General features: G+C 45.7%; 1 protein-coding gene across 1 annotated transcript in view; it reads right to left on the minus strand.

The window, feature by feature from the left end:
• Window positions 1-25,296, minus strand: part of ACOX1 (acyl-CoA oxidase 1) — a 46,230-nt gene that overhangs the window by 8,272 nt on the left and 12,662 nt on the right. The window contains exons 3-9 of the mRNA XM_060252905.1: window positions 21,510-21,670; window positions 13,767-13,874; window positions 12,166-12,285; window positions 10,990-11,105; window positions 8,921-9,090; window positions 8,307-8,469; window positions 2,442-2,632 (exon numbers count right to left, since the gene is read on the minus strand). Coding sequence (XP_060108888.1) covers window positions 2,442-2,632; window positions 8,307-8,469; window positions 8,921-9,090; window positions 10,990-11,105; window positions 12,166-12,285; window positions 13,767-13,874; window positions 21,510-21,670 — 1,029 coding nt within the window. The remainder of the gene's footprint in view (window positions 1-2,441; window positions 2,633-8,306; window positions 8,470-8,920; window positions 9,091-10,989; window positions 11,106-12,165; window positions 12,286-13,766; window positions 13,875-21,509; window positions 21,671-25,296) is intronic.

Below are 25,296 nucleotides of genomic sequence, written 5' to 3' on the forward strand. Positions count from 1 at the left end.
GATGGCGAGGGGATGATGAATGGTAGAGCATCTACTTTGCATGCAGAAGGTTCCAGGGTCAACTCCTGGAACTAGAATGATTAAAGGGTTGGAACACTTTCTCTATGAAGAAAGGTTGAAATGCTGGGGACTCTTTAGCTTGGAGAAACGTCGACTGCGGGGTGACATGATAGAGGTTTACAAGATAACGCATGGGATGGAGAAAGTAGAGAAAGAAGTACTTTTCTCCCTTTCTCACAATACGAGAACCCGTGGGCATTCGATGAAATTGCTGAGCAGACAGGTTAAAACGGATAAAAGGAAGTACTTCTTCACCCAAAGGGTGATTAACATGTGGAATTCACTGCCACAGGAGGTGGTGGCGGCCACAAGCATAGCCACCTTCAAGAGGGGTTTAGATAAAAATATGGAGCAGAGGTCCATCAGTGGCTATTAGCCACAGTGTGTGTGTATATATATAATTTTTTGCCACTGTGTGACACAGAGTGTTGGACTGGATGGGCCATTGGCCTGATCTAACATGGCTTCTCTTATGTTCTTAACTCCCAGCATCATCTTAAAGGATCCGGTAACAAGTACCATAAGCTGCTGATGGTCAGAATAGACAATGGGGCATGCAAAAACACCCTCCCCCCCCCTCAGTATTTATTGGGTTTGGGAATACTGAACCCCAAAAATATTGATATTTCCTGACATTCCTGAATCCCAGTACAAGTATGGTATTAGGATTTGGGAAAAATTCAAGATTCCTGAATATATTTGGGTTCAGTGGACCTGAGAAGGAAAAAACAAAATATGAGAGAATCAGCTGGGCAGTGGGAGTCAAGAGCTCTGTGCTGCTCTGGCCAATCCTGGGCTAGCTTCTCTTTGCAGCTCAGCTCCCCATGGCCAACAGAAAGCAAAAGGGGGGGGGGGTCTCAGATGGCCCAAGAGAGCCCCAGCTGAGCCTGTGGGGAGAGTTCTTCCCACCAGATCAGCTCCTTTGTAGGCTCTTTTGGGCAATTTCGTTTAAACCGGGTAACTCAGCAGAGCCCCAGCACAGCCTGCAGAGAGAGCTCTCCCCACTGGATCAACTCATTTATGATCCAGCCAGCCCCAGCTGATCTTCCTTCCCCTCCTTTCTGCTGGGGGTGGCTCCCCAAAGCCAGCAGAATGGAAATCGGAGAGTTCTCCCTGCAGAACCAGCTGCTTTGCAGGCGCTTGGGCACTCCGGTTTAAAGGGACACAGCCCCCCCAGCTGAGCCTGCGGCCAGCCCTAACTGATCTTCCCTCCCTCCTTTCTGCTGGGGCAGCTCCCAAAGGCCAACAAAATGGAAGGGAAGGACCTGCAAGAAAGGATCAGCGGGGGCAGCATGTGGCTGCCTCGGCTGGGCTGGCTTTCAGAATAGCTGAGTGCACCGGAATAAAAGCAACCCCCCCCCCCCCCAAAAAAAACACACCTTTTTTCAGGCTCAGCTATATCAGTAGCCAAATACAGATCTGTGATAGCCAAATACTCTGGCTTAAATAACACCTGAAAAATAACAATAAATATATTCGGGGATATCTATTTGGTTTGGTTTATGCCAAATGCACCCTCCTGAGAGACCAAATGGTCTGGCTCAGTATAAGAAAACATCACAGCTCCAATATCTACGGAATAGTTTCCTTGATAAGGAAGGGTATAGATGGAACTCTCTGTCTAGGGCACATGATGCTCTGTATTCTTGGTGCTTCAGGATGCAGCGGGGGTGGGGGGCCTTCTAGTGTCCTGGTGGACCTCCTGATGGCATCTGGGATTTCTGGCCACTGTGTGACAGAGTGCTGGACTGGATGGACCACTGGCCTGATCCAACATGGCTTCTCTTATGTTCCTGTTACAACATGGCAATCCTGGCCGGCCAGTTTCAACAAATTTCCTGCCTGCAATAAGCTCTATGAAGAGATTGGCTTCCTTTTCCTTTACTCCAAATATGAGCTGAGGTGGTTAATGCTGTTAATGTTTAACAATGTGGACCTGGGCCTTTATAGTTATCTAGATGAGATGAGAACGAGCACGTTCCTTTGGAGAAGCACATTCCCCTTTCTGAATCTTCCTTGCTTGATGTTCAGAGTTGCGCTGCTCTCACATTTCTGTTGAAACGTCTGGGCAGACACTGCTGATCCTATAACGCAGGAACTAAAAAGTGGTTCATACATGTTAAGACCTAATGATAGTCAATGCCTGACTTGTAGCTACCCCTTATGCTGACTTATGTGAAAAGTTTAAAAGCCACACATACACAAGGCTACCAGGAACAGCTGCTAGACAGAAATTATGCAAGCTTGGCAGTGAACGGTGACCTGGAGCAACAAGCATCTGAAGCAGCCTAGTTTTTGCCATAGAAAAGGAACGTAGAGACCCAAGGAAAGACTGAAAGACGCGCAGTGTCAAGTAGCGGGCTAAGAGCTGTGTCCCTCACCGTGCCGTCTGCAACATCATGACCGTGTTCTCTCCTTCATAGGTGCAAGAGGGTGTGAAATTCACATAAATGTCAGGTAGGCCGCTACACCGGGAATAGCCATGCCCACCACATGCCATCCGACATTCCTCAATGCCAGCGTTGGCAACCCAGGAACTGAAAGCCTTTAGTCCTGCGGACAATGCATGAAGCTGAGGGAGAAAGAAAGAATCCAGTCATATATGATTATTTCTGCTCAGCCGTATCATATGAAGCTGCCTTATACTGAATCAGACCCTGGGTCCATCAAAGTCAGTACTGTCTTCTCAGACTGGCAGCAGCTCTCCAGGGTCTCAAGCTGAGGCTTTTCACACCTATTTGCCACAAACTTTTTTAGTTGGAGATGCCGGGGATTGAACCTGGGACCTTCTGCTTCCCAAGCAGATGCTCTACCACTGAGCCACCGTCCCTCCCCTGACCAGCAGTGGCTCTCCAGGGTCTCAAGCTGAGGTTTTTCATGCCTATTTGCCTGGAGCCTTTTAGTTGGAGATGCCAGGGATTGAACCTGGGACCTTCTGCTTCCCAAGCAGATGCTCTACCACTGAGCCACCGTCCCTCCCCTGACCAGCAGTGGCTCGGCTCTCCAGGGTCTCAAGCTGAGGTTTTTCATGCCTATTTGCCTGGAGCCTTTTTTGGAGATGCCAGGGATTGAACCTGGGACCTTCTGCTTCCCAAGCAGATGCTCTACCGCTGAGCCACCATCCCTCCCCTGACCAGCAGTGGCTCTCCAGGGTCTCTAGCTGAGGTTTTTCACACCTATTTGCCTGGAGCCTTTTTTTGGAGATGCCGGGGGATTGAACCTGGGACCTTCTGCTTCCCAAGGAGATGCTCTACCACAGCCACCATCCCTCCCCTATGCAGCACTGTCTACCCTTCTAACATGATAGGAAGAAAGGGGGGGGGGACTCCTAAACATGCCTCTGGGCAAACCCCGAGGTCTGCTACATTTAGATGTTATCTAGTTTTATTGCTCCCAGGGATCTACTGACCTCTCTTTGATCACAGCATTAGCAATACATAACAAAGTGTCACAAAGGACATATTTCCCTTTAAAATGCAGAGGAGAAGGAGATAATTTTTTCCTCCTGCACTTACCTTGCCCTCAGTGGATGACTATATATATATATATATATATATATATATATATATATATATATATATATATATATATATATATATATATATATATATATATATGGTACTGCTAGCTGCCAATAACAGGGTTCCCATTGTGGTCTATGGGCTCAGAAAGCTATATATTGAGTGAGGGGGAGTTTTTTGTTGGCCGGTAAAGCCAAAGAGAGGCACAGAGCCACACGCTTCGTTGCTTTGCTTCCTGTTTGCTTGATCTGCTGTCTGTTCCTCGTGTTAGGAATTAGGGTGCCATGGACTCTGGGCTCCGACATTCAGCACAGGGGCTTAACTGTTGTGCCCCCACCCAGTCGCCTGCTGGTGTTCTCCTCTGCTGTAGGGATTTGGGAGTTTTCTGGAACCAGGGACCTGGTTCTGCTCTTCCTGCACTCAAACAAGCACAAGGACTTTGCTAGTGAGCGCCTTTCTATTCCTCCCTTCTCCCTCTCCTGCTAGTAAACTGCTCAGCAGGGTTTGGGAGGTTTCTGGAATCAGGGATCGAACTGGCATTTTGTTCCAGTGGTCGCACAGGGGCTCAATGAGCACAAGGGTGAAAGGGATGATTGTCATGGCCCTCCCCCCACAGAGACCCCCGTCCCTGGACACAAAACCCAGCCTCGCTCTGGAGTCCTGCCCCAGCAGGGTATCACCAGGAGTCTTCTTCTCTTGCTCTGTCCCTTGAGGCTTTTCCACGAGGAAACAGGCATTAGCAATGTTCTGACGCCAGCAGTTGCTAGAACTCTTTGCAGAGGAACCTTCTGAGAGCAGCGGTTCAGAGATTTTTTTTGGGGGGGGCAGCATCTTTCCTGCCCAGGCCCCAACTTCTTCCTGATGCCCCCAGGGGTCGTTTTGTAGAATAGGTGGTGGAGCTCATCCAGGGATTGTTATGCAGCTACACCTACTATTCAATGGACAAAGTAGGGCGGAAGAGGGGGAAACCCTCAGAAAGGTTCAGGAGCTGTGTTCCTGGGAGCTCCTGCTGAATCTGAGGCCTGGATGCCCCAAGTACACCCCCCCTCTGATCCCTCCCAGCCCAGTGCCAGGAAGCAGCTGTATATAGTCCCACCTGCTCAAATAATGGGGCCCTGTTTCCAGTCCAACCTGTGGATACATTTCCACACTCTCCCCAGTGACCCCTGTGTGGCAGAGTGCCAGGTGTGCCATGCCCATGACTGCAGGGGCGCAAACACCCAACACATATGAACATATGAAGCTGCCTTATACTGAATCAGACCATCCGTCCATCAAAGTCAGTCTTGTCTTCTCAGACTGGCAGCGGCTCTCCAGGGTCTCAAGCTGAGGTTTTTCACACCTATTTTCCTGGACCCTTTTTTGGAGATGCCGGGGATTGAACCTGGGACCTTCTGCTTCCCAAGCAGATGCTCTACCACTGAGCCACCGTCCCTTTGTCTTCTTCCATTCTCCAGAGGCAACTGCACCACACTCGCTTGTCTCATCGGTGAGATTATTACCACGGATGGCCATCCCTTCTCCCTTGTGGAGGATGTAGCCTTTCACCAGCTGCTGCAGCACCTGGCTCCCTGCTACTCCATCCCCTCGTGGAGGACAATGAGCCGGCAAATCTTACCCACCGTGCACCACTCTGCAATGGCGACGCTCGAGGAGGAGCTTTCCAGTGAACGATGCTGAACTGTCCGCTCCACGGCAGACCTCTGGAGCAGCCGGGAGCATGACTGCCTCTCCCTCACTAACCACTGGTGGCCAACAGAAGACCTCACTGCCTGGAATGTCCGGCCCAGACCCCAGGAGAGTCCTGCCATTTGGAGTGGTTCTGCTCCATGCATGAGGGATGGATGCAGATCACACCGCAGCAACCATCCCTGACACAATTCGGAGTAGCCTGAGGGAATGGCTACATAGTCATGGATGCTGGTACCAACATGCCGGCAGAAATGAGGGCCGTGTGCCTCAACAGCGTTGTCAACACGCTACCCCTGGTGGTGAAGGCTGCTCTGGTGCTTGGGAGGCCCATCTGGGACACCGCCACCCTTGAGCCATGGTCCCTGCTGGAGACCTGCCGGCAACTGGCTGCCCACTTCTCACATAGCATCAAGCCGGCCCATCTGTTGTGCAAGAGACAGAGGGAGGGGGATGAAGCCAAACGCCAGCTCATCCAGGACGTGCCCACCCACTGGAACGCCACATATTCCACGATAATGCATTTGCGCAGCAGAAGAGTGCGGTGCGGGGTGTGATCTCCCCTGTGACCATCCTGCATGGGGAAGAGGAGCTCAGCATCCGTTCCAACAACTGGATGGCCCTCTGTGAAACGGTCCGTTGCCGGAAGCCCTTCCAGGACAGCAACAATGTGCTCTGTGCCCACGTGGTCAGCCTGGGGAAAATCATCCCCGTTTCAAGGGCTGGACAGAACGCTGGCCTCCGCGCTGCAACTGGGCCCCAAGGGGACGGCTGCACTCTCGCCGCTCCGGGCCTTGGCAGAGAGATTGCAGGTGGGCATCTGTTCTCTCTGCAAAGGATGGGAGTACAAGCTGGCCTGTAGGTGCCACCCATGTCATCAAAGGCAGCATTGTTCTCTGTAAAGCAGAGCTCGTGTAATGGAAGTGGGAGCTCTGCAGGGAAGTGCGGAGGCTCGGATGGGTGCATTCCAGACCCAGCTGCAGAGTCAAATAAAACACCGTTATAGGTGGGTGTGCTCTGCGCCTGTCAGCTTCTGCCTTAGCTAGTGGGTTTCTTGGCTGAGTAGTGAGTACCCGCATTCATCATACCCTCTCAGCTGCTGTTGGGGTACCTTTGGGGCCCTTGTAGAAACTATAGGGATGCCGGGGTTGTTTGTAGGCTTGAGGGGTGGCCCTACCATCTTCACGTATGTTCCCATTTATCCATGCAGCAGAGGCATTCACCATGTGCACTCTGGAATCATGTGCAGAATTGAATAAAACATCCCCACTGGTGCGTGCGTTCTGCAACTATCTGGCTCCACCCTAGCTAGTGGGTGCCTCTTCTGAATAACCAATCGTTACACCCTCCCTGCTGCTATGAGGGTACTTTGGGGAGCCCTCATCAAGTCTGGGGTGCCCATTCGTCTGTCTCTGTTTTAGGTTCTGGCTGCATGTTTCAGCCCTGGGTGGGGGTGGTCACACACTGGGGTTTAGGTGACGGGGCTTTCCGGGCTTTCGAGAGCCACCGCATTTATTCCCTTCTCAGGGAATAACTACTCACTAGGTCTAATTACTTCCCAGGGTTTGGAAGTACCATGCCTACATATGTCATTGTTTGCAGGTTTGGGTCTTGGGGCACACTGCCTCGGTTCTGCTGGGTTTGCCAAAAAGCCCCTTCACCTCCAGTTTCTACTGGAGAGATTCTCAGCGATTTTGATTCTTGTTTCTATTCTGCTGCACTTCTGCCCTTGCTTCTTCTTTTTTTCCCCCTTTTTCTTTTTTTTCCCTTTTTTTTGTTGTTTTCCCCCTCCGTTGGAAACAATGGAGTATCGGGCACCTTCGGGGGGGGGGGGGCATAACTCAGACCCCATAAATCCCATCCTCACCAAACTTGGAGGGCAGGTAAAGGAGAGTCAGCTGTGAGTTTGATGTCTCTAGCATGCCTGGGGGCTACTCCGCTGTGTCATGAACCTCCTGAACTGGTTCCGTTCGTATGAATGGGGTTTTGTCTGCGATGGTCTGTGGGTGCTTCATGAACCAAACTGAATTTCCCCGCTTTGTGCCTATTCCTGGTCATAAACCTGGTTTGCGCCCACCCCTAGTCATTAAACAACTGTGAGAGGTTTTACTAAACGAGCAAGTCAAATATATTAGTCCTCTACTGGATTTGTCAGTAAGCCTTATGTCAAAGTGAAAATATGAATATAAAATCCCCTTGCTTGATCAGCCCATTGTTTGCTAACAGCACAATTTGTGCGTGTGTGAGAGAGAGAGACAGACAGACAGAGAGCACTGTCTATGAGTGAGAGCAAGAGACAATATGCACATAGGGATTTGACTAGGCACCGTACTGGCATATTCCTAAAATGTGGCCTAGCTAGGTCAATGCTGCAGCGCAATGCCTGTGCAAATTGCTGTGCCAGTGGAGAAAAGGGCAGACCAAGGAGCATGGCAGAAGTCGGCGCCCTAAACTGCCCCAGTTTGGGAAAGCCCTCTGACACTGGCAGAAGCTTAAGCCAGCAAAAAAACCCCACAGTGTAGCCCACGGAACAAAAAAGGCCAGGCACCCCCCACCCCACCCAAAAGCACAGGCTGCTGACTACAGCCAATCACACCCCTCCCCTTTAGCCAATCACAGCCCCCCCCCCCCAGCATAATTTTGTTTCAGAGGTCTCACTTAAGAGCACTGCACTCTGGGAGCAGGAGAGGGCACTTATGGAGAACTTAATCTCACTTGTCTTTGCCTCTTCTCCAGTCTCTTATCTGGAAGTTTAGTAACCAGCACATGTTATATTCTTTGTTGTTCCCTGCTGCACATATCCTATATGGTTTTCTGGGGGAAGGGACAGTGTGATCTTTTGGACACAGCTCACAGCCCACTGATTTACACTAAGAACTTGAAGCAAAAGCAGCTGCATTCATTCTGAATACCCATCTATCAAATTTACCCTCACACTTTCCCATTCCCTTCCTTCTCATCATCCCCTCTATTCTCAATTTTTTAAAAAAAGAAACAACCCCCCTTTTTGTAGCTTTCTCTCTTTTAAAACCTCACCTCTGGCATTTCTCTCAGGTCTCCATCACTGATGTCTGCAGTGATGCGACGATAGGTGTCTTTCATGTAGGCTCCCACAAAGTGGAATGCATATGCTGCTGCCAGAAGAGGAAACAGTTTGTACTGCTGAGTCTGATACTCCAAGATCTGGGGCTCTGGCTCCCTGCAGTAGGGTAAAATCAAATCAAAATGGTTGTTAATGGCTCAGTTTCTCAGCGATCTCGTACAGCACTATTTTTGTTCAAGTAGAGTCAACTGACATTGCAGCTAGGATGCTGGCGTTCACAGCAAAGCTGCATTCCTATGCCACCACGAGAGGTTTGCCTGTAATGGATGCGCGCACCATTTTTATTGTATTCATGTGCTCTCTTCACCCTTCCCAATACGACTGAAGGCATCCAGGTTTGAGAGCTTAAATCAAACTAAAGCCACAGAGGTTATGGCCAAATGCACCTCTCCAGCCTGAAGAAACCCTGAAATGGATGCGAAGGGTGCAAACAGATGCAAATAGTCGACAACCTACCAGGAATTAAACGTACCCCTATGTACTAGTCAAGTTAAAAATCCCAACCCATTACTCAGCAACTCTCTCAGCAAGTAGCCACAGATCTTACCCTGGTTTCAATTCAGACTGGTGTCTCACTGCACTGTAGCGGACGGCGATGGTACACGCTCTGGCTAAAGAACGCGCAGCATCACCCACAATGATTGAGCGGATAAATACCATGGTGCCATAGGTCAGCTTGGCACTGAGAGGTTTCACGTAGGTGCCATCTGGCTCAACCTAAGAGAAGGAAACAGCACACTGATTTGAAGGCTCCGTTCATGTCGTATCATGCTTCTAGTCTTAAGTGGTTACATTTGTAATGTCAAGTCTGATGTTTCAATAACGAGACCTTTTTGATAAAAGTTTCTAGTTTATTGTAACATGTTGTTAGACTATAGAACTAAAATTGAAAGACTGGCGAGTAGAAAATCAAGGCAAGCATTTAAGGTATACATCAAAAGGATTCTTGAGGGTGGGGCACTCTATGCAGGGCACATTCACACATGGATGTTACTATTTCGTTCTCAGGCCTGGCCAGCCTTGGCAGTCTTCCTGGCACCAGTTCCCCCCACGCTCTCCTGAGAAGGCACTACTATCTTGTTCCCATATTCCCATTTCAAAGCAACACTACATAACAAAGGGAGGGAGGGGAGAAAGGAGCGATCAAGCTAGCAGCATCCGTAGACAGTGTGATTTTTACCCAGGATCCTTTTCCTGAACCAAAGATGCATTTTATAGAAATTACAGCAGACTTGACATGTAAGGGCTGGGAGTTGAAGAAAATTTCACCGGCTTGCCGATGAGAGTCATCCGGGCTGTTGGTTCTCCTCTCCTTGCAGGGACAGCCAGGACAGGGTCAGAGGTACAAAGGGCTCTTGGACCTTGGTTCACAGCCTGAGGCCTGCAACTCATCTCAGCGAATCAGGACCAGCCCAAATATATTTGTTTCCCTTTTTTCTTTTCTGTTTGAACAGTTCGGTTAGCTTAGCATTCTCTGCACACCTCTTTGGGTCCCTCTGGGGGGAAACCCAATACAGAAATACTTCAATAAATACACGTCTTCCTGCGCCACAAACATGCCAATAGGTGTTCTTTAGAACAGCTGGGACCAGGAAGGGAGAAGCTTCTACCACTTTGGCCTGCAGACTGGCACCTTTTCCAGCTCTCATCAGTTGGCATATTTTGGTGCTTTAGATGTTTTGCAGCTGGTGAAACAATCTTCTGAAGTGCAAATGATGGGAAGAAGGGACTGTGTGCATGCTGGTGTTTTGTATTAAAGTTTTGCATGAGTAATGAATGCCTTGATGAATTTGGACTTTAAAGCATTATATTCTTTTAGAAGTTACAGATTAAAACTGTGTCAACTGCTTTGGGTTCCATATTCCAGGAGAAAAGAAACATATAAATATTCCACCCACTCGTTCCACATTTGGTTTAAATAAAGACGCTCAAAATTTAAATAAACGCCTGTCTCCTCCAGCTTGAAATAAATCCCAGCTCCTCCAGCTCCTCAGCGATACATCCACTCGTATTAAGAACAGGAGGAAAATCAGGTTACTATTATTAAAAGGTCAGATTACATACATAAGATTTAGCGTATCTATAAAAATAATGCCTAACCATAACATTGTGCGAGAGAGCAGAGTGCTGAAAACATAAGAGGGGTGGAATGCGATCAGCTACTAAGTAAGTATTATTAACATTAATTAAGTAGGCCAGGAGAAAAGTTGTGGCAGGAAGCAATATGAGGTTAATGGGCAACAAACCCAACTGGCTATTATGTTCAATTATAGGGACAGGAAGACAAAGGAGATGTTTTCACTGATACTGGTGCCAAAACGTTCACAAGTATAGTTTCTTCTCAGTATGTACAATCACAACCATGAGTCGCTCCAGAAAAGAGCTAGCTTCCGGAACAGAGTAGGATTTGACATTAATTTTAGGATTTTACATTAACTTTTCATTGTTCTTCCTTTCAGCCCAAATGAAAAGCTACCTCTTGAGAAAAAACAGCATTTCTAAAATATAAAATAAACAGAAAGCTTATATGGGAGAAGAACACTTCAACTTAGGTCTCTTCTATGCTGACTGAATAGCCATCCATTTTCAACAGCCAAATTACAAAGCATATTTTACCTTGGCAAATTTCATTAGCATGTTCTCCCGGGGGATGCGGAAATTGTCCATTTTCAAATAGCCGTTATCCATTTCATCATAACCAAATTTTGGCCCAATGTCACCAACAGTAATGCCTGACAAAGAGGACACAACAGCAGAGCTAAGTAGGAGACACCCACAGGCTTTTAACACAGAGCTGAAGTGGTATCCATTAAATAATATTCTGCCACAATAGCCAGTTGTTAGCATCACAAACTGTCGCAATGTGAATGCCATGTTTCTTAACTGTTCTGCTGAGAAGCCTATGCAGTCTTGCCTGTATTTGCATGGTCAGAATTCATATTGGCAAACCCACAGTAGTTGCATCTTTCACTCAATGTAACACCATGTGACTTTATGAACAAGCTTACATTTTCTATGGATTCTTGAAGCCTGGCTAGAAATAACTGGACAGAAACAACAAAAATTTGAAGATGAAGAAGATGAAGATATTGGATTTATATCCCGCCCTCCACTCCAAAGAGTCTCAGAGTGGCTCACAATCTCCTTTACCTTCCTCCCCCACAACAGACACCCTGTGAGGTGGGTGGGGCTGGAGAGGGCTCTCACAGCAGCTGCCCTTTTAAGGACAACCTCTGCCAGAGCTATGGCTGACCCAAGGCCATTCCAGCAGGTGCAAGTGGAGGAGTGGGGAATCAAACCCGGCTCTCCCAGATAAGAGTTCGCACACTTAACCACTACACCAAACTGGCTCTCCTCTAATTTCTCCTCTAATCTGAGAAACCTCTATATATAGGTTACAAGTGATATAGTTTGCACAGCATTCTTGCCTTTGTTTGCCTAAGCAGAAGAAAGGAGCTGAAAAGGGAATGAGATCCTTCAGTGGAAGGTCAGTAGCATAAACCTCCAGCCTAGAGATCTAATCACAACACCATACCAAGAACGAAACAGGCTTCAGGTGAATGCTTAAACCGTTTCTGTACAAATATGAGGATCTTTTAAATTTCCATTTACAACTTTAGCTCCTCTTGCTGACTTGGATAACTCTCTGAAGTGTTTTTCTGGAAGATAATGCATTTCTATAATTAGAAGAATAAGCGTGAAATTCTTCCTGCAGCCAATCTGACCAATGTCTCCTTATTTCAGAAGCTAGCATCAACCCACTTCTCCCAAAGCAGAGCACGAGGCCCATACCTGGCAGTGGCTCGTGAGTTCCCAACTGGCGTATAGGCACAATGAATGCATGTAAACCATGGTTCTGGCCTTGTGTATGAAGCTGTGCCAAAACAATGGCATGGTTTGACGTTTTACCCACTGGAAGAAAGACAAAAAAATTGAGTTTGTGAAAAACTCCATGTAAACCATTTAAATATATGTTACATCTACATTTTCTGAATACTAACCTTGCTAGCTAGCAGTAACATGACACATAAAACTACCTTACAGTGAACCAGACCATTAGTCCATTAAAGTCAATATTGTGTACTCAGATTGTTAGTGGGTCCATAGCAGAGTTGGCCAAACTTGCTTAACGTAAGAGCCACATAGAGTAAAGGTAAATTTATTTTTGTATCCCGCCCTCCCCCGCCAAAGGCAGGCTCAGGGCGGCTCACAGACATGGGACAACCATGATTCAATAAAATACAATCAAGACAAAAGCAGATTAAAATACAATTAGGTTACCGTTATAAATTAGTTAAAATAGGTAAAACAGCTGTTATAAATTAAAATTAATAGTTAAGGTGCTACAGTTCACAGTCGTATATAAGATGGCTAGGTGGCTACAAGTCGATTTAGCCGGGTTCTATCTTAAAAGCAAGCTGAAAGAGGATGGTTTCGCAAGCCCTGCGGAACTGATTCAGGTCCCGCAGGGCTCGCACCATCTCTGGAAGTTGATTCCACCATCGGGGGGCCATTGCTGAAAAGGCTTGCTCCCTCGTTGTTTTCAATCTAGCCTCTCTTGGCCCAGGGACTTTTAAAAGGTTTTGAGAACTAGATCTCAGTGCTCTCTGGGGAACATATGGGGAGAGGCGGTCCCTAAGGTAGGCAGGTCCTCGGCCATATAGGGCTTTAAAGGTAATAACCAGCACCTTATAGCGAATAAGTGTCAGATGTCTGAGAGCCGCAAGACACAAATGTCAGACATTTCAGAGCCGCAAGAAAGGAAGGAAAGGGGGCAACAAAGGAATAGATGGGGGAGGTGGAGGTGGAAAGAGAGCAACTTTCAATGCATTCTCCAAGTTCCCAGCTGGTTTGGCTTGGCGAAGTGATTTCAAGAGACAAATGCCTTCTCCAAGCTGACCGACAGAGTAGTGGGGGCTTCAAGAGTCACACAATATGTGTGAAAGAGCCACGCGTGGCTCCCGAGCTAGTTTGGCCACCCCTGGTCTACAGGGTGAGGGCCATGGCTGCCTTTATTGAGTCAAGGGAGAATTGAGAGGGAGAAGTAAGACTGAGCAGGAAGTCTATTCAAGTATGGTTTCCTAGAGAAAAACTGATCAAGCCTTCCAAACGTAACAGAACTTTCTACTATCCTAGCCTCTCATAAAAGACCTGGAAATATTATGAAACTAAATAATTCACTTGGGAAAAAAAGCATTTATAAATGACTGGTGGCACCTTTATATAGACAAAGTCAGTTCTAGCTTGCTGATTCTACAACCCGCCCCTAGAACAAGATGAAAGACCTTTTAAGATCTTTTAAGAAAACATTTAGTTTCAGGAAGGAAAAAAAAAAAACACTCAGGCTGAAAATGGAAAGAATTTCTACTTTAATTTTGAAGTACTTCACTTACATCCACCTGGCCACCACTTAATAGAAGTCACAGTGGGACTGTTAAGGATGAATTCCTGAGTAGCAGGGTCATAGGTGGCTGTGGTTTCCAAGCCTCGGAGGTGAGTTCCTGTAGGCAGGCAACATACGTTACTCCAAAAGTCATGAAATCCAGCGCAGACACACAGAACTGAACATGTTTCAACTCCGGTGGAGATGCAAGTACAGACAAGCATTATAAGAGACAGAATGGTTATACCAAGAGGTTTGTATTTAGAAAATGAGAAATGGAAAGTGCAGACAAAACAACTACACGTGTGAAAACTTGCAAACAATATCACTCTGGTTGATACAACCATCAATATAAGACCACAAATCTGAACATTCTACTTTTTTGGCACCTCCAGCCTGAAATCTTCCTGGTTTTACAATCCTGTTTGCAACTTAATTTCCTTGCCTAGTTTTCATTAAGTCATACATGTGAAGCTGAAGTCTAAGTATCCACCAATGTCAATTAAAAAGCACCATGACCGAGCGTTCCCCTCTTATTACCACTCTTATATTAAGATCATTTACCCCAAATTCAGATATTATGGGGCACAAAGGATTCCACAGCTACGCTGGATGTTCAAATATTGTGCCTTTCATCTCCAAATTTTGACTTTTTTCATTTTAATTGGTGCCTACAAGGAATGGCCTTATCTCTTAACATTTCTACTGTAAATGGAACTACACGATTTATTCAGGAAGCCTAATGGGAGTTGATGTATTTGTCCATCACAACTCATACAGAGTGATCTGACCTCTTGGTACAGCTTATGCATATAGCTACAATGAAAATGTTCATGTTTAACGACAAGTTCAAGGTGGCTTGCTTTTTTTTAGGATTAAAAATTCTCTTTCCTCCTATGTGCATTTGGAATGAGTATGTGGTGTCTTTGACAGATTCAGAGTAAGTTTAATGCATGTATTTGGAACTTTTAAACTGCTTTTTAAAGTCACAGAGTTATGAACATTTCTTTCCCCTCCAACTATAAAACTGAAAGCAATTTGCATCACTGGATTTTTAAGAAGATGAATGTGACCAGAAATGTTTGTAGTCCTGGGACATGCAGACAGCCTGCCCTTCGCACACATTCCCCGTTGAACTTCCTGTTTACTCACCTTTCCTGACATGCCTATATTTATGATCCATTTAATTCACAGCTGTAGACTGTCACTTACCAAGATTCTTGTGGTAAGAATTACCTCCAGGCAACTGAGTAAGGATGTTTTTGTAAACTGGAAGAAAATTAGTTTTCCTCTTCCTGTCTTTTCAGGTCATTAATGCTACAAATTATTAAACATTAAAGCAAAGCAGGGAGATTTATAACTTGCCCTTATTTAAAAGGCTACAAGGAATAATGGGGCTCTGTTTTCCATTACTTTGCTCTGTCAAGGCTCTGCAAAGAGGGGGCAAAGTGAGAGGTGCTTTGAATGAATGCTATATCCAACTTTCACCATTTGGTTCAACCGATGAATTTGCAAAACTCAATAGATACATCAGTGAAAGATGCTGATGGCTGATCTTTCCTATATCCCCCCCTCCTGCAAAGTTGTTTCCTTGGATTGTAGGATTGACAGGTCAGGAGGCTGAAATGGTGACAGGAAGGAGACAAAAATAATCTGGCTTGCCTCTTTTGTTATTGGGAGAGAGGGAAATATCACCCGCTTTCTACAGCAGTCTCCAGCTCCACTTGGTTGTCAGTCCACACAGACTAACCTCAGGAATCAGTCTCAGATGAGGGAAAGGGAAGGGAACACAGGTAAAATCTCATCAACTTTATGCTGATGGATGGCAGGATTCAACCTGGTGTTTTGAATGCAGATTTGTACATTACTGACCACAATCAAAGTTGCCTTGCAAGAGAAAAAGGCATTTAATAATGAATTAGGACAATTAATATGGAGCAGAGGTCCATCAGTGGCTATTAGCCAGTGTGTGTGTGTATATATAAATTTTTTTGCCACTGTGTGACACAGAGTGTTGGACTGGATGGGCCATTGGCCTGATCCAACATGGCTTCTCTTATGTTCTTCTGTGACTCAGCGTGTTGGACTGGATGGGCCATTGGCCTGATCCAACATGGCTTCTCTTATGTTCTTATGTGACACAGAGTGTTGGACTGGAGGGGCCACTGGCCTGATCCAACATGGCTTCTCTTATGTTCTTCTGTGACTCAGAGTGTTGGACTGGATGGGCCATTGGCCTGATCCAACATGGCTTCTCTTATGTTCTTCTGTGACTCAAAGTGTTGGACTGGATGCGCCATTGGCCTGATCCAACATGGCTTCTCTTATGTTCTTATGTGACACAGAGTGTTGGACTGGAGGGGCCACTGGCCTGATCCAACATGGCTTCTCTTATGTTCTTCTGTGACTCAGAGTGTTGGACTGGATGGGCCATTGGCCTGATCCAACATGGCTTCTCTTATGTTCTTCTGTGACTCAAAGTGTTGGACTGGATGCGCCATTGGCCTGATCCAACATGGCTTCTCTTATGTTCTTATGTGACACGGAGTGTTGGACTGGATGGGCCATTGGCCTGACCCAACATGGCTTCTCTTATGTTCTTCTGTGACTCAAAGTGTTGGACTGGATGGGCCATTGGCCTGATCCAACATGGCTTCTCTTATGTTCTAACAGAAGGTCTCAGATGAAGAATATTTTGCAAGCAAATACTTTCTTGGGCCAAACCCCCAAATACAACAAAGATACAACAAAGCTGGACTGTTCTTTTGGTATTTCAATAAACCTTCCATCCTGATGGCGAATATATTAATGGGGAGGGGGAGGGGGGAGGCATTCCAAAGATCCAGGTGGAGACAGTGGTGATGTATTCAATAGCACCACATCTTATGCACCGAAAACATTTAACTAACAGCGGCTTAGCGGTGAATGAATGATGTGCACTTCAATTAAAGCTAGATGTACCATAATCGCATCGCTATAAAACTTAACTGATACTATGCTACGAATCGCACGAAATCTTAAAATGTAAGGAGTTCGTCACCCCCCCAGGGCTCATAGAGAACTGGGGATAACCTTCCACTTTTCGTTAAGAAGCTCAGGTTATCATCTATACAGAAATGGTACCCTCGCAAGTAATACTAGAAAGTACTGTACCATGGCCCATCTCTGTCTGGGCATAGGTGCCAATGATCTCCAAGTTCCAAGCAGGCATGAAGAAGCGATCCTGCTGTTCTTGGGTTGCCTGGGTTAGAAGGGTGGGCAGGAACATGCCCAGGTGGAGGTCCAGAGGCTCAGGTCGTCCATGGTGAACAAAGCTGTGGAGAAATGCCGAGGGAAGGGAATGTGAAGGGATGTTATAGGATTGAAGCAGGTGAGAGATTAGAGGTGTACATTGGAGGGGGGGGAGACAAAAATAATCATGTGAATAGGAACTCAGAAAGCTCACTTTGGATCAAAACACCATCTTTTCCCTTACAGCTGCAGCAGTCATAGAACTCTGTGCTAGCGCCTAAAGTTGAGGAGGGTATGTTCTTCCTGTCGTTAAGACAAAGACAAGACAGAGACACTCTTCCTGCTGTAGCTACAAGGGTTTTTTTTTTAAAATCTCTTACAAGCCAATTCTGTCAGTAAAGCATTAACCAGAAATTCTCCTGGGCTCTCACATGCGCCTTGAAAGCTGGTGTACCCCTACACCAGTAATCTTAAAGCTACTGGTTCTCATTTAAATCAGGTGCCAGGAACATTTTTTGATAGGAACCAGTTCAAACATAATTGAAGAAGAAGATATTGGATTTATATCCCGCCCTCCACTCCGAAGAGTCTCAGAGCAGCTCACAATCTCCTTTATCTTCCTCCCCCACAACAGACACCCTGTGAGGTGGGTGGGGCTGGAGAGGGCTCTCACAGCAGCTGCCCTTTCAAGGACAACTCCTACAAGAGCTCTGGCTGACCCAAGGCCATGCCAGCAGGTGCAAGTGGAGGAGTGGGGAATCAAACCCGGTTCTCCCAGATAAGAGTCCGCACACTTAACCACTACACCAAACTGGCTCTCACCAAATTGGCTTGCATTTCAGTTTGAGTGACCTTTCTCCTCAGGTTACTCTGGCTTCCCTCTAATGGATCTAAACATAATCCCCAAGAGTTCTCAAAGCTAGAAAAAGATGGTGTTCTGACCCAGCAATCAAAGCTAGTGAATGGATCCATAGCTTTGTGTCAAAAGCCAACACTTATAAAACATAAGCCGATCACCAGTAAAGATCCCCCCCCAAAACCAAGTAAACATGCTTCCTTATGATAACCTGATATCACAGAACTTCGGTGGGATTTTCAGCTCAGATTTCAGTAGCCATGTACTTGTGACATTCTTACAGCACCACACATTCCTGTGGGCAGCGCTACTTCCATATGAGCAGATATAGTGATTAAAAGTATGAGCCAAGTAGCCTTTGCTGTAAACGGACACATAATATTGGCCTAGCTGACAATTACGTTAAGCACTTTGAAAACTTAACAGCGTACTGAACAGATGCTGTGCTGTTCCACAACCTGCAAACAATCTGGATTATTCTTTGATGCAAATACCTCAGCTATAATCGCGACAAACTCCATTTTCGCCAAAGTTCTTAAGTTTTGGTGATTTCATAATGCAAATTCAGGAGTCTGGAGTTACACTTCACGGTGTATTTACAACTCTGAAGCTGGCTGCACAGCCTCCCCGCAGAAAGGGAAGCAGAATCTCTTTTGTGAATATTAACCCTACCTTGGAAGGTGCCAGTTGCGTGGCAACACCAGCATCCAAGCTGCAATATGGTACGTCCACACATCTAAAGAGCCCCTTTACATAACAGAAAGGAAAGGATGGGAATACTTATTTCACCAGAATTGTCGGTGATCATTCCCCAGCGTAAGGCAAGGCTGTTTCTTTGTAGGGACATACTATTTAATTAATGCACAACAAATTCCATATGCAAATCTTGGTGACTTAGATGCAGAACAGCATTGAAGACAGCAGTCTGGATAACATACATCTCCACCTTGTGCATCCATAATGCACTGAAAATGTCAAAACAGTGTGCGACTGCAATTAAAAAAAGGCCAACATTATGCTGGGGATTATTAGGAAGTGAACGGGAAACAAATCAGCCAGTATCATAATGCCCCTGTATACATCGATGGTGCGGCATCATTTGGAGTACTGTGTACAATTCTGGTTGCCGCACCTCAAAAAATATATTATAGCTTTGGAAAAAGTCCAGAAAAGGGCAACTAGAATGATTAAAGGGTTGGAACATTTTCCCTACGAAGAAAGGTTGGGGCTTGGAGCTCTTTAGTTTGGAGAAACATCGACTGAGGGGTGACATGTCAGAGGTTTACAAGATTATACATAGGATAGAGAAGGTAGAGAAAGCAGCACTTTTCTCCCTTTCTCACACTACAAGAACTCACGGGCATTCGATGAAATTGCTGAGCAGTCGAGATAGACCTGATAAAAGGAAGTACTTCTTCATCCAAAGGGTGATTAATACATGGAATTCACTGCCACAGGAGATGGCGGCAGCTACAAGCATAGCCAGCTTCAAGAGAGGACTGGATAAGCATATGGAGCAGAGGTCCATCAGTGGCTATTAGCCACAGCTTATCGATGGAACTCTTCTGGGGCAGTGATGCTCTGTATTCTTGGTGAGTGAAGGGGGCAAACAGTGGGAGGGCTTCTAGTGTCCTGGCCCCACTGATGGACCTCCTGATGGCACCTAGGTTTTTTGGCCACTGTGTGACACAGAGTGTTGGACTAGATGGGCCACCAGCCTGATCCAACATGACTTCTCTTATGCTCCTATGTTCCATTCTGCTGTACAGTTTCTAGACAACAATACCCAGTGTTTGAAGTCTTAAAGAAGAGTTTGCAGTCTAAGCATAACACTGCTGAGGCCTCGCTTCTATATTCATTTGCTGTCACGAGGGGAGCTTTTGCTCCTCAATTCAGCAATAACAAAGACCTGGAGAAAGGTGTCCCCTACTCAAACCACCGAGCCATTGCAAACATTAATTTTTTGAAGTGTGGAGAATTACTCCATGTGTATTACTAAAGAATATTTAAGAGAACTCTTTTAAGGTCACTTCCAAGCCAATCACAATAGTGATATTTCATTGAAAGCCCCCATTCCAAGTCAGCACTAATCAGGCCACATGTTACCCAGCAACCGAGAAGCAAGGACCTCCAGCATTCACATGCTATCAAAAACAATTATCTCAAATTCTTAAATAGCAGATACAATCATGCGCGGTCTTCCTCCAGTACGGTATGAAGGTTAGCATGATTAGCTATAATCAATACACAGGTTAGTTAGCTGAATGCTATCAATACTGGCCCACAGACAGGGAAAGAAGACACACAAGGCATGCAACAAGAAATCACTTCCACAGACAAGGTTGACGGGGAGGGAAAAGGATAGCAACAAACAAGAGCAAGAATAATTTGCTTGTTCATATGATGTTTCATTCAGTTCACAGCCTCTGGCCTCCAGATAATTTGTCTGAGGTTCACTACTACTGCAGTCAATGGTGATATGAAGTATTTATTAAAACTGTTGGATACTTTATAGTGGCAACATCAAAAGTTAACGTATTCATCATAGAAACAAAAAAAAAATCCGCCAATCTGGCACACTGTTCTCCATGTTTGATTGAAGACACAGTGACGATCTCTTGCTAGAAGAGTCCATTTCTTCTCTAGGGCGCTGTACTGCATTCAAGCACCCCGAATTAAGTCATCAATCTGAACTAGAGCCTTGAGTTTTGACAATGTGGGTTTGTTCATCTCCCTCCCCCAGTAGTAGAGTTGTAGCCAGTGGTTATAGAAGGACACTGACATGCTTGAGACTCGTAGCCTTCAGTCCAGTTTGCTCTTGAAACCGCTTCTGTTCATGTAGCTGACAGGAGATGCCTAACTGACAACATGGGACACTGAATGTGGCTCTGGAGTTCTATTTGCTACAGAAATGTAGAAAGACTGACCATTTTGAATGAAGCCAAATCCCTTGGCTTAGAAGGAACACCAATGTGTGCACACCTTTTTATTAAGTCTGTAGAGAGAAACTGAGTGAAGCTGAAGGAAAGTGGTGGATGGCACATGACGCACTAAGAAGCAATCAATCCTTAACATGATTCAGGGCTTGAAGAAGTTTGTAACATATTAATTGGTACAAACTCATTCTGTCTTGTAGAGGCAAGTTTCATATACTACCATGATGACCACACAGGGATCTATGTGAAGCAGCACAAGCCATTTTTTCCCTTAAGTACCCAAATCAGGCAGGAGATGCGCAGGAACTGCTCAAGTCCGGGCACTCACAGTACCACACCTGATGTACTTCTGTACAATACCACAGAAAACAGACATATGAAGGCATATGCAGCTGAGAGTTAGTACTTTGGTATCATATCAAAGCAGTGGGCAGCATCTATATTCACAGAAGAAACTAGTCGACAGCTGTCGAGACGACGATCGATCTTGGGAATAATTCTGAGCAATGCAACTCAAGATCATAAAACCAGCAAACAGTCTGGAGGTGCTTTCAAACGTACAAAAGAAGCAGAATGTGTGCGTATGCAACCACACGCAGATAGGTCAGCTATAACCGCGACAAACTCCATTTTCGCCAAAGTTCTTACGTTTTGGTGATTTCATAATGCAAATTCAGGAGTCTGGAGTTACACTTCACGGTGTATTTACAACTCTCCAAAAAGAACTAACCGTGCCCCATTTCCGTCTGAGCGTAGGTGCCAATTATCTGGAATCCACGGGCCAGAGGCAGCCATTTCTCTCGCTGGGCAACAGTGCACTGGTTCTCTAAAGTGGGTGTAAACATGCTGTAGTGCAGATCAAAGGGTGCACTGTAAGTGCCCATGCACATTCTGTGAGAGAGAGAGACAGGATCACATGGGACTGCAGCACACTTCCCCTCAGGAACACCCTGGAGTTGTAACAGCTGTCTAGATTGTAAGAACTAACATTCTAGATAAGCAGCAACAATCAAGAATGATAATGGGAAAACTCATTTCATCACTGCTGAATCCTGTGTCACTGGTTCCTTTAAAAAAAAAGATATAAAAACATAATACAATTGAAGTCAGAACTCTTGCACCATTCATGTAATCAGACAGCAGTCTGTTTGCACAGGGTGATAACACTACAGTCAGCCAATCTTGATTATTCAACTTATTTTTTTATAATACTTTTAAAACCCTATTTGGAACTTGTACCTTCCAAAGCCCCCCCCCCGCCCCCCAAGATTTAATCAGAAATCAAAAGAACCCAAAAATACCGTCAAACCTTCTAGAATGTTACATTCTTTTATTTAGTGCACGCTCTTAACAAAACTGAAGACTGAGGATTTTGTGATTCTGACAAAATTGGAAAGATGCGGAAAAGAAGGTAGGAGGAGAAAGGAAAGAGCCATGAACGGGGCTCTGAAGAAGCACACGGAGACAAATTGTGAGTTAGGGATAGTCTTTAAACTAACCGAAGCCTATTCCACCAGCTTGCAGAAAATACATGGTATGTTTTCTGGATATCCCATTACGTTTTGAATTCGAGAGATGAGAAGCAGCTAGCTGATGAACTAACATTCATTGTGAATTTTGGCCAGTTCATGGTTTGTATTTTGAAGCAATGTTCACGAACTGAGGATCCACCAGGAATTTCCACCAGTTTTGATACCGTTCATGGCAGTTTGTGAAGGGCAAAAAGCAGGGGTCTAAGCCCCTTTTCTGCTGTTCATTAAAAACAGCTCCCTGTCACCCAGCTATTTAAACCCCATGCATTCTGGTCCCTGTAAGAGCCCTGTGGCGCAGTGTTAAAACTGCAGTACTGCAGTCCTAAGCTCTGCTCACGACCTGAGTTCGATCCTCGGTGGAAGTTGGGTTTTCAGGTAGCCGGCTCGAGGTTGACTCAGCCTTCCATCCTTCCGAGGTCGGTAAAATGAGTACCCAGCTTGCTGGGGGGGGAAGTGTAGATGACTGGGGAAGGCAATGGCAAACCAACCCGTAAGAAGTTTGCCATGAAAATGCTGTGAAAGCAACGTCACCCCAGAGTCGGAAACGATTGGTGCTTGCACAGGGGACCTTTCCTTTTTTTCCGCTCACTGTGGCTTTTAGAGGAAAGGAGAGGTTTAAATGGCTGAGCCCCAGGGGCTAGCTGCCCACAAAAGCTCCCTTAAATAGGTGAGCTGTGCAGAGCAAACTGCTCTGTGTGGATAAGCTGGGTCTAGCTGCTCAAGAAAGCTCTGCACAACTCATCGGTTTAAAGGGGCTTTCTTGGGTTCAGCGCCAAGCCAATTTAGACTAAACAGCTGAGGGAGGCTCTCATCTTGTTTAAATGTCTTGGAGCTATTTAAACCCCATGCCTTCTGCTTCCTATCAAGAGCAGCAAGGAGCGAAAAGCAAGGGTCACAAACCCATATGAACCGGTTCATGTAAGTTCATGGTTCAGCCAGGAACCAAACACAAAAAATGTAGTTCGTGCCCATCACTGTTTCAGATCCTTCTGTTATAGATAGGCTCACATCCATGATGCACAGAAAGCCAAAAACTGCAGCTTGCATCCTGGAATGACTCAAGTCTGATCTTAGACAATGTCATGCAAAAGAATCTAGATGTGCCTCCAATACTGCAGGAAGCAATGTAATACATATTACCTCAGCTATGGCTCACTACAGCTGGGGAACTATCAGCAACTACCACAAGTCTTTCTTTAAGACGACATTTATTAATTGGATGGTGTTGGCTTACAGATGTCAAAAGTGTCCAGTCTCACTTGATGAAAGCTATTTAGCAGACAGGACTGGGCATTTTTTTTACGCTTCGAGAGTAAGGAAGAATGCCATCACGCGACCCGATTTTCAACTTTTTGCTTGACAAACTGATTGGTTATTAGCCAAAAGAATTTCCATGCATTTCTCAGTGCAGTCCTTGTAATTTATAGTTCTAATAATTCTACACAGGGCTTTTTTTGAGCAGGAATGCGGTTCTGGTTAGCTTGGTGCCCAGGGGGGTATGGCCTAATATGCAAATGAGTTCCTCCTAGGCCTTTTCTACAAAAAAACCCCTGTGTGAAACAATGGTGGCATCAGGGGTGTGGCCTAATATGCAAATGAGTTCCTGCTGGGCCTTTCCTATTAAAGGAAAAAAGCCCTGATCCTGCATATTGTTAATCAATCTTGCTGCCAGCGATGAAAACTACCACAACCTTAAAGGAGAATGAACTTTAGAAACATAAGCAGAGTCCTGCTGGAACAGACCACTGGCCCATCCAGACAGGCCTCCTGTCTCACACAGTGACTGACCAGTTCCTACAGAAGGCCCACAACAGGGCACAGAGGCCTGCTGTTCCCCTGATGTTACCTCCTGGCTCTGGGATTGGATTTAGTATCACTAAATACTGGGGTTCCCCTCAGTCACCATGGCTGGTAGCCACCGATAGATTCCATCTAATCCCCCTTTAGCTGCTTATCCCTGCGGCCATCACTTTTGCTTGACAAACGGATTGGAAAAAGCAACCCCACCCCCCCACATTTTTTCAAAAGCATACTTGCAAAGAACCTTTCTTCTTGAACGCGAACATCTGAGCAATCCTTTTTTAAAAACTTTTTAAACTTTATTATAAAAATCAACCTTGCAGATTTCCCTGCAATCAGCCTGAGCGATCCTAGTTTTCCATTAGAAGTTGGGAGGGCAGGGTGGGTAAAGAAAGAGCTTGTTACTTTCCATAACCACCCACATACATGAACAACATTTTATATTACCATCTGATGTAGGCTAGATTGAAGGCTTTGTGATGAAAGAGGCAACATGAACTTTATTGTGTAACCTGGCTGCTGTACAATCCCCTCAGCTCCTCCCACAAAGTTGCACATTACAGGTTTTCCTGCTAAAATATTAGACAGAGATTATTTGTATCCTCTCCCAGAAGCTACTTGTGGTCTTCCTATACTGAAAGACCAAGACAGATATTCTGGCCACACTGATCTTACAGGAAGTTAAACTTTGCCACAGTAGTGACTAAAATGTGGCAATAGCTTGTGAATGATTAACTCTTCCTCCTATGCATGTAGCTTGCCAGTCCAGTCACTCTAGCTTTCACGTGTCACATCAATACGACTCTATAACCCTTTACGTAGTTAGCGGCAAGCATCTAGAACAGGGGTCCCCAATCTTTTGAGCCTATGGGCAGCTTCGGAACTCTGACACAGCTTGGTGAAACCAGCCACAAAATGGCATGCTGCACTTTATCTTCAATCACACAGTGAAGAACACCACGCTGGGGCAGCAGCTGCTGCCAAAGAAAGGTTTAAAAAAAAAATCTGCACGGCCAATCAGAAGTCTTGCTAGGTAGAAAGCCCACCTGGCCGTGTCCAGTTTCCAAAAACACCAGGCACCAGGAAAGGTGTTGGCAGGCACCATGGCCCCCCTAAGGGATCTCTGATCTAGAAGATTACCAACACTTATTACTGAAGATTTCAGGTTTTCACGGCTGGTAACAT

The sequence above is a fragment of the Heteronotia binoei genome, chromosome 13 (assembly GCF_032191835.1).
Source record: "Heteronotia binoei isolate CCM8104 ecotype False Entrance Well chromosome 13, APGP_CSIRO_Hbin_v1, whole genome shotgun sequence".
Taxonomy (NCBI): domain Eukaryota; kingdom Metazoa; phylum Chordata; class Lepidosauria; order Squamata; family Gekkonidae; genus Heteronotia; species Heteronotia binoei.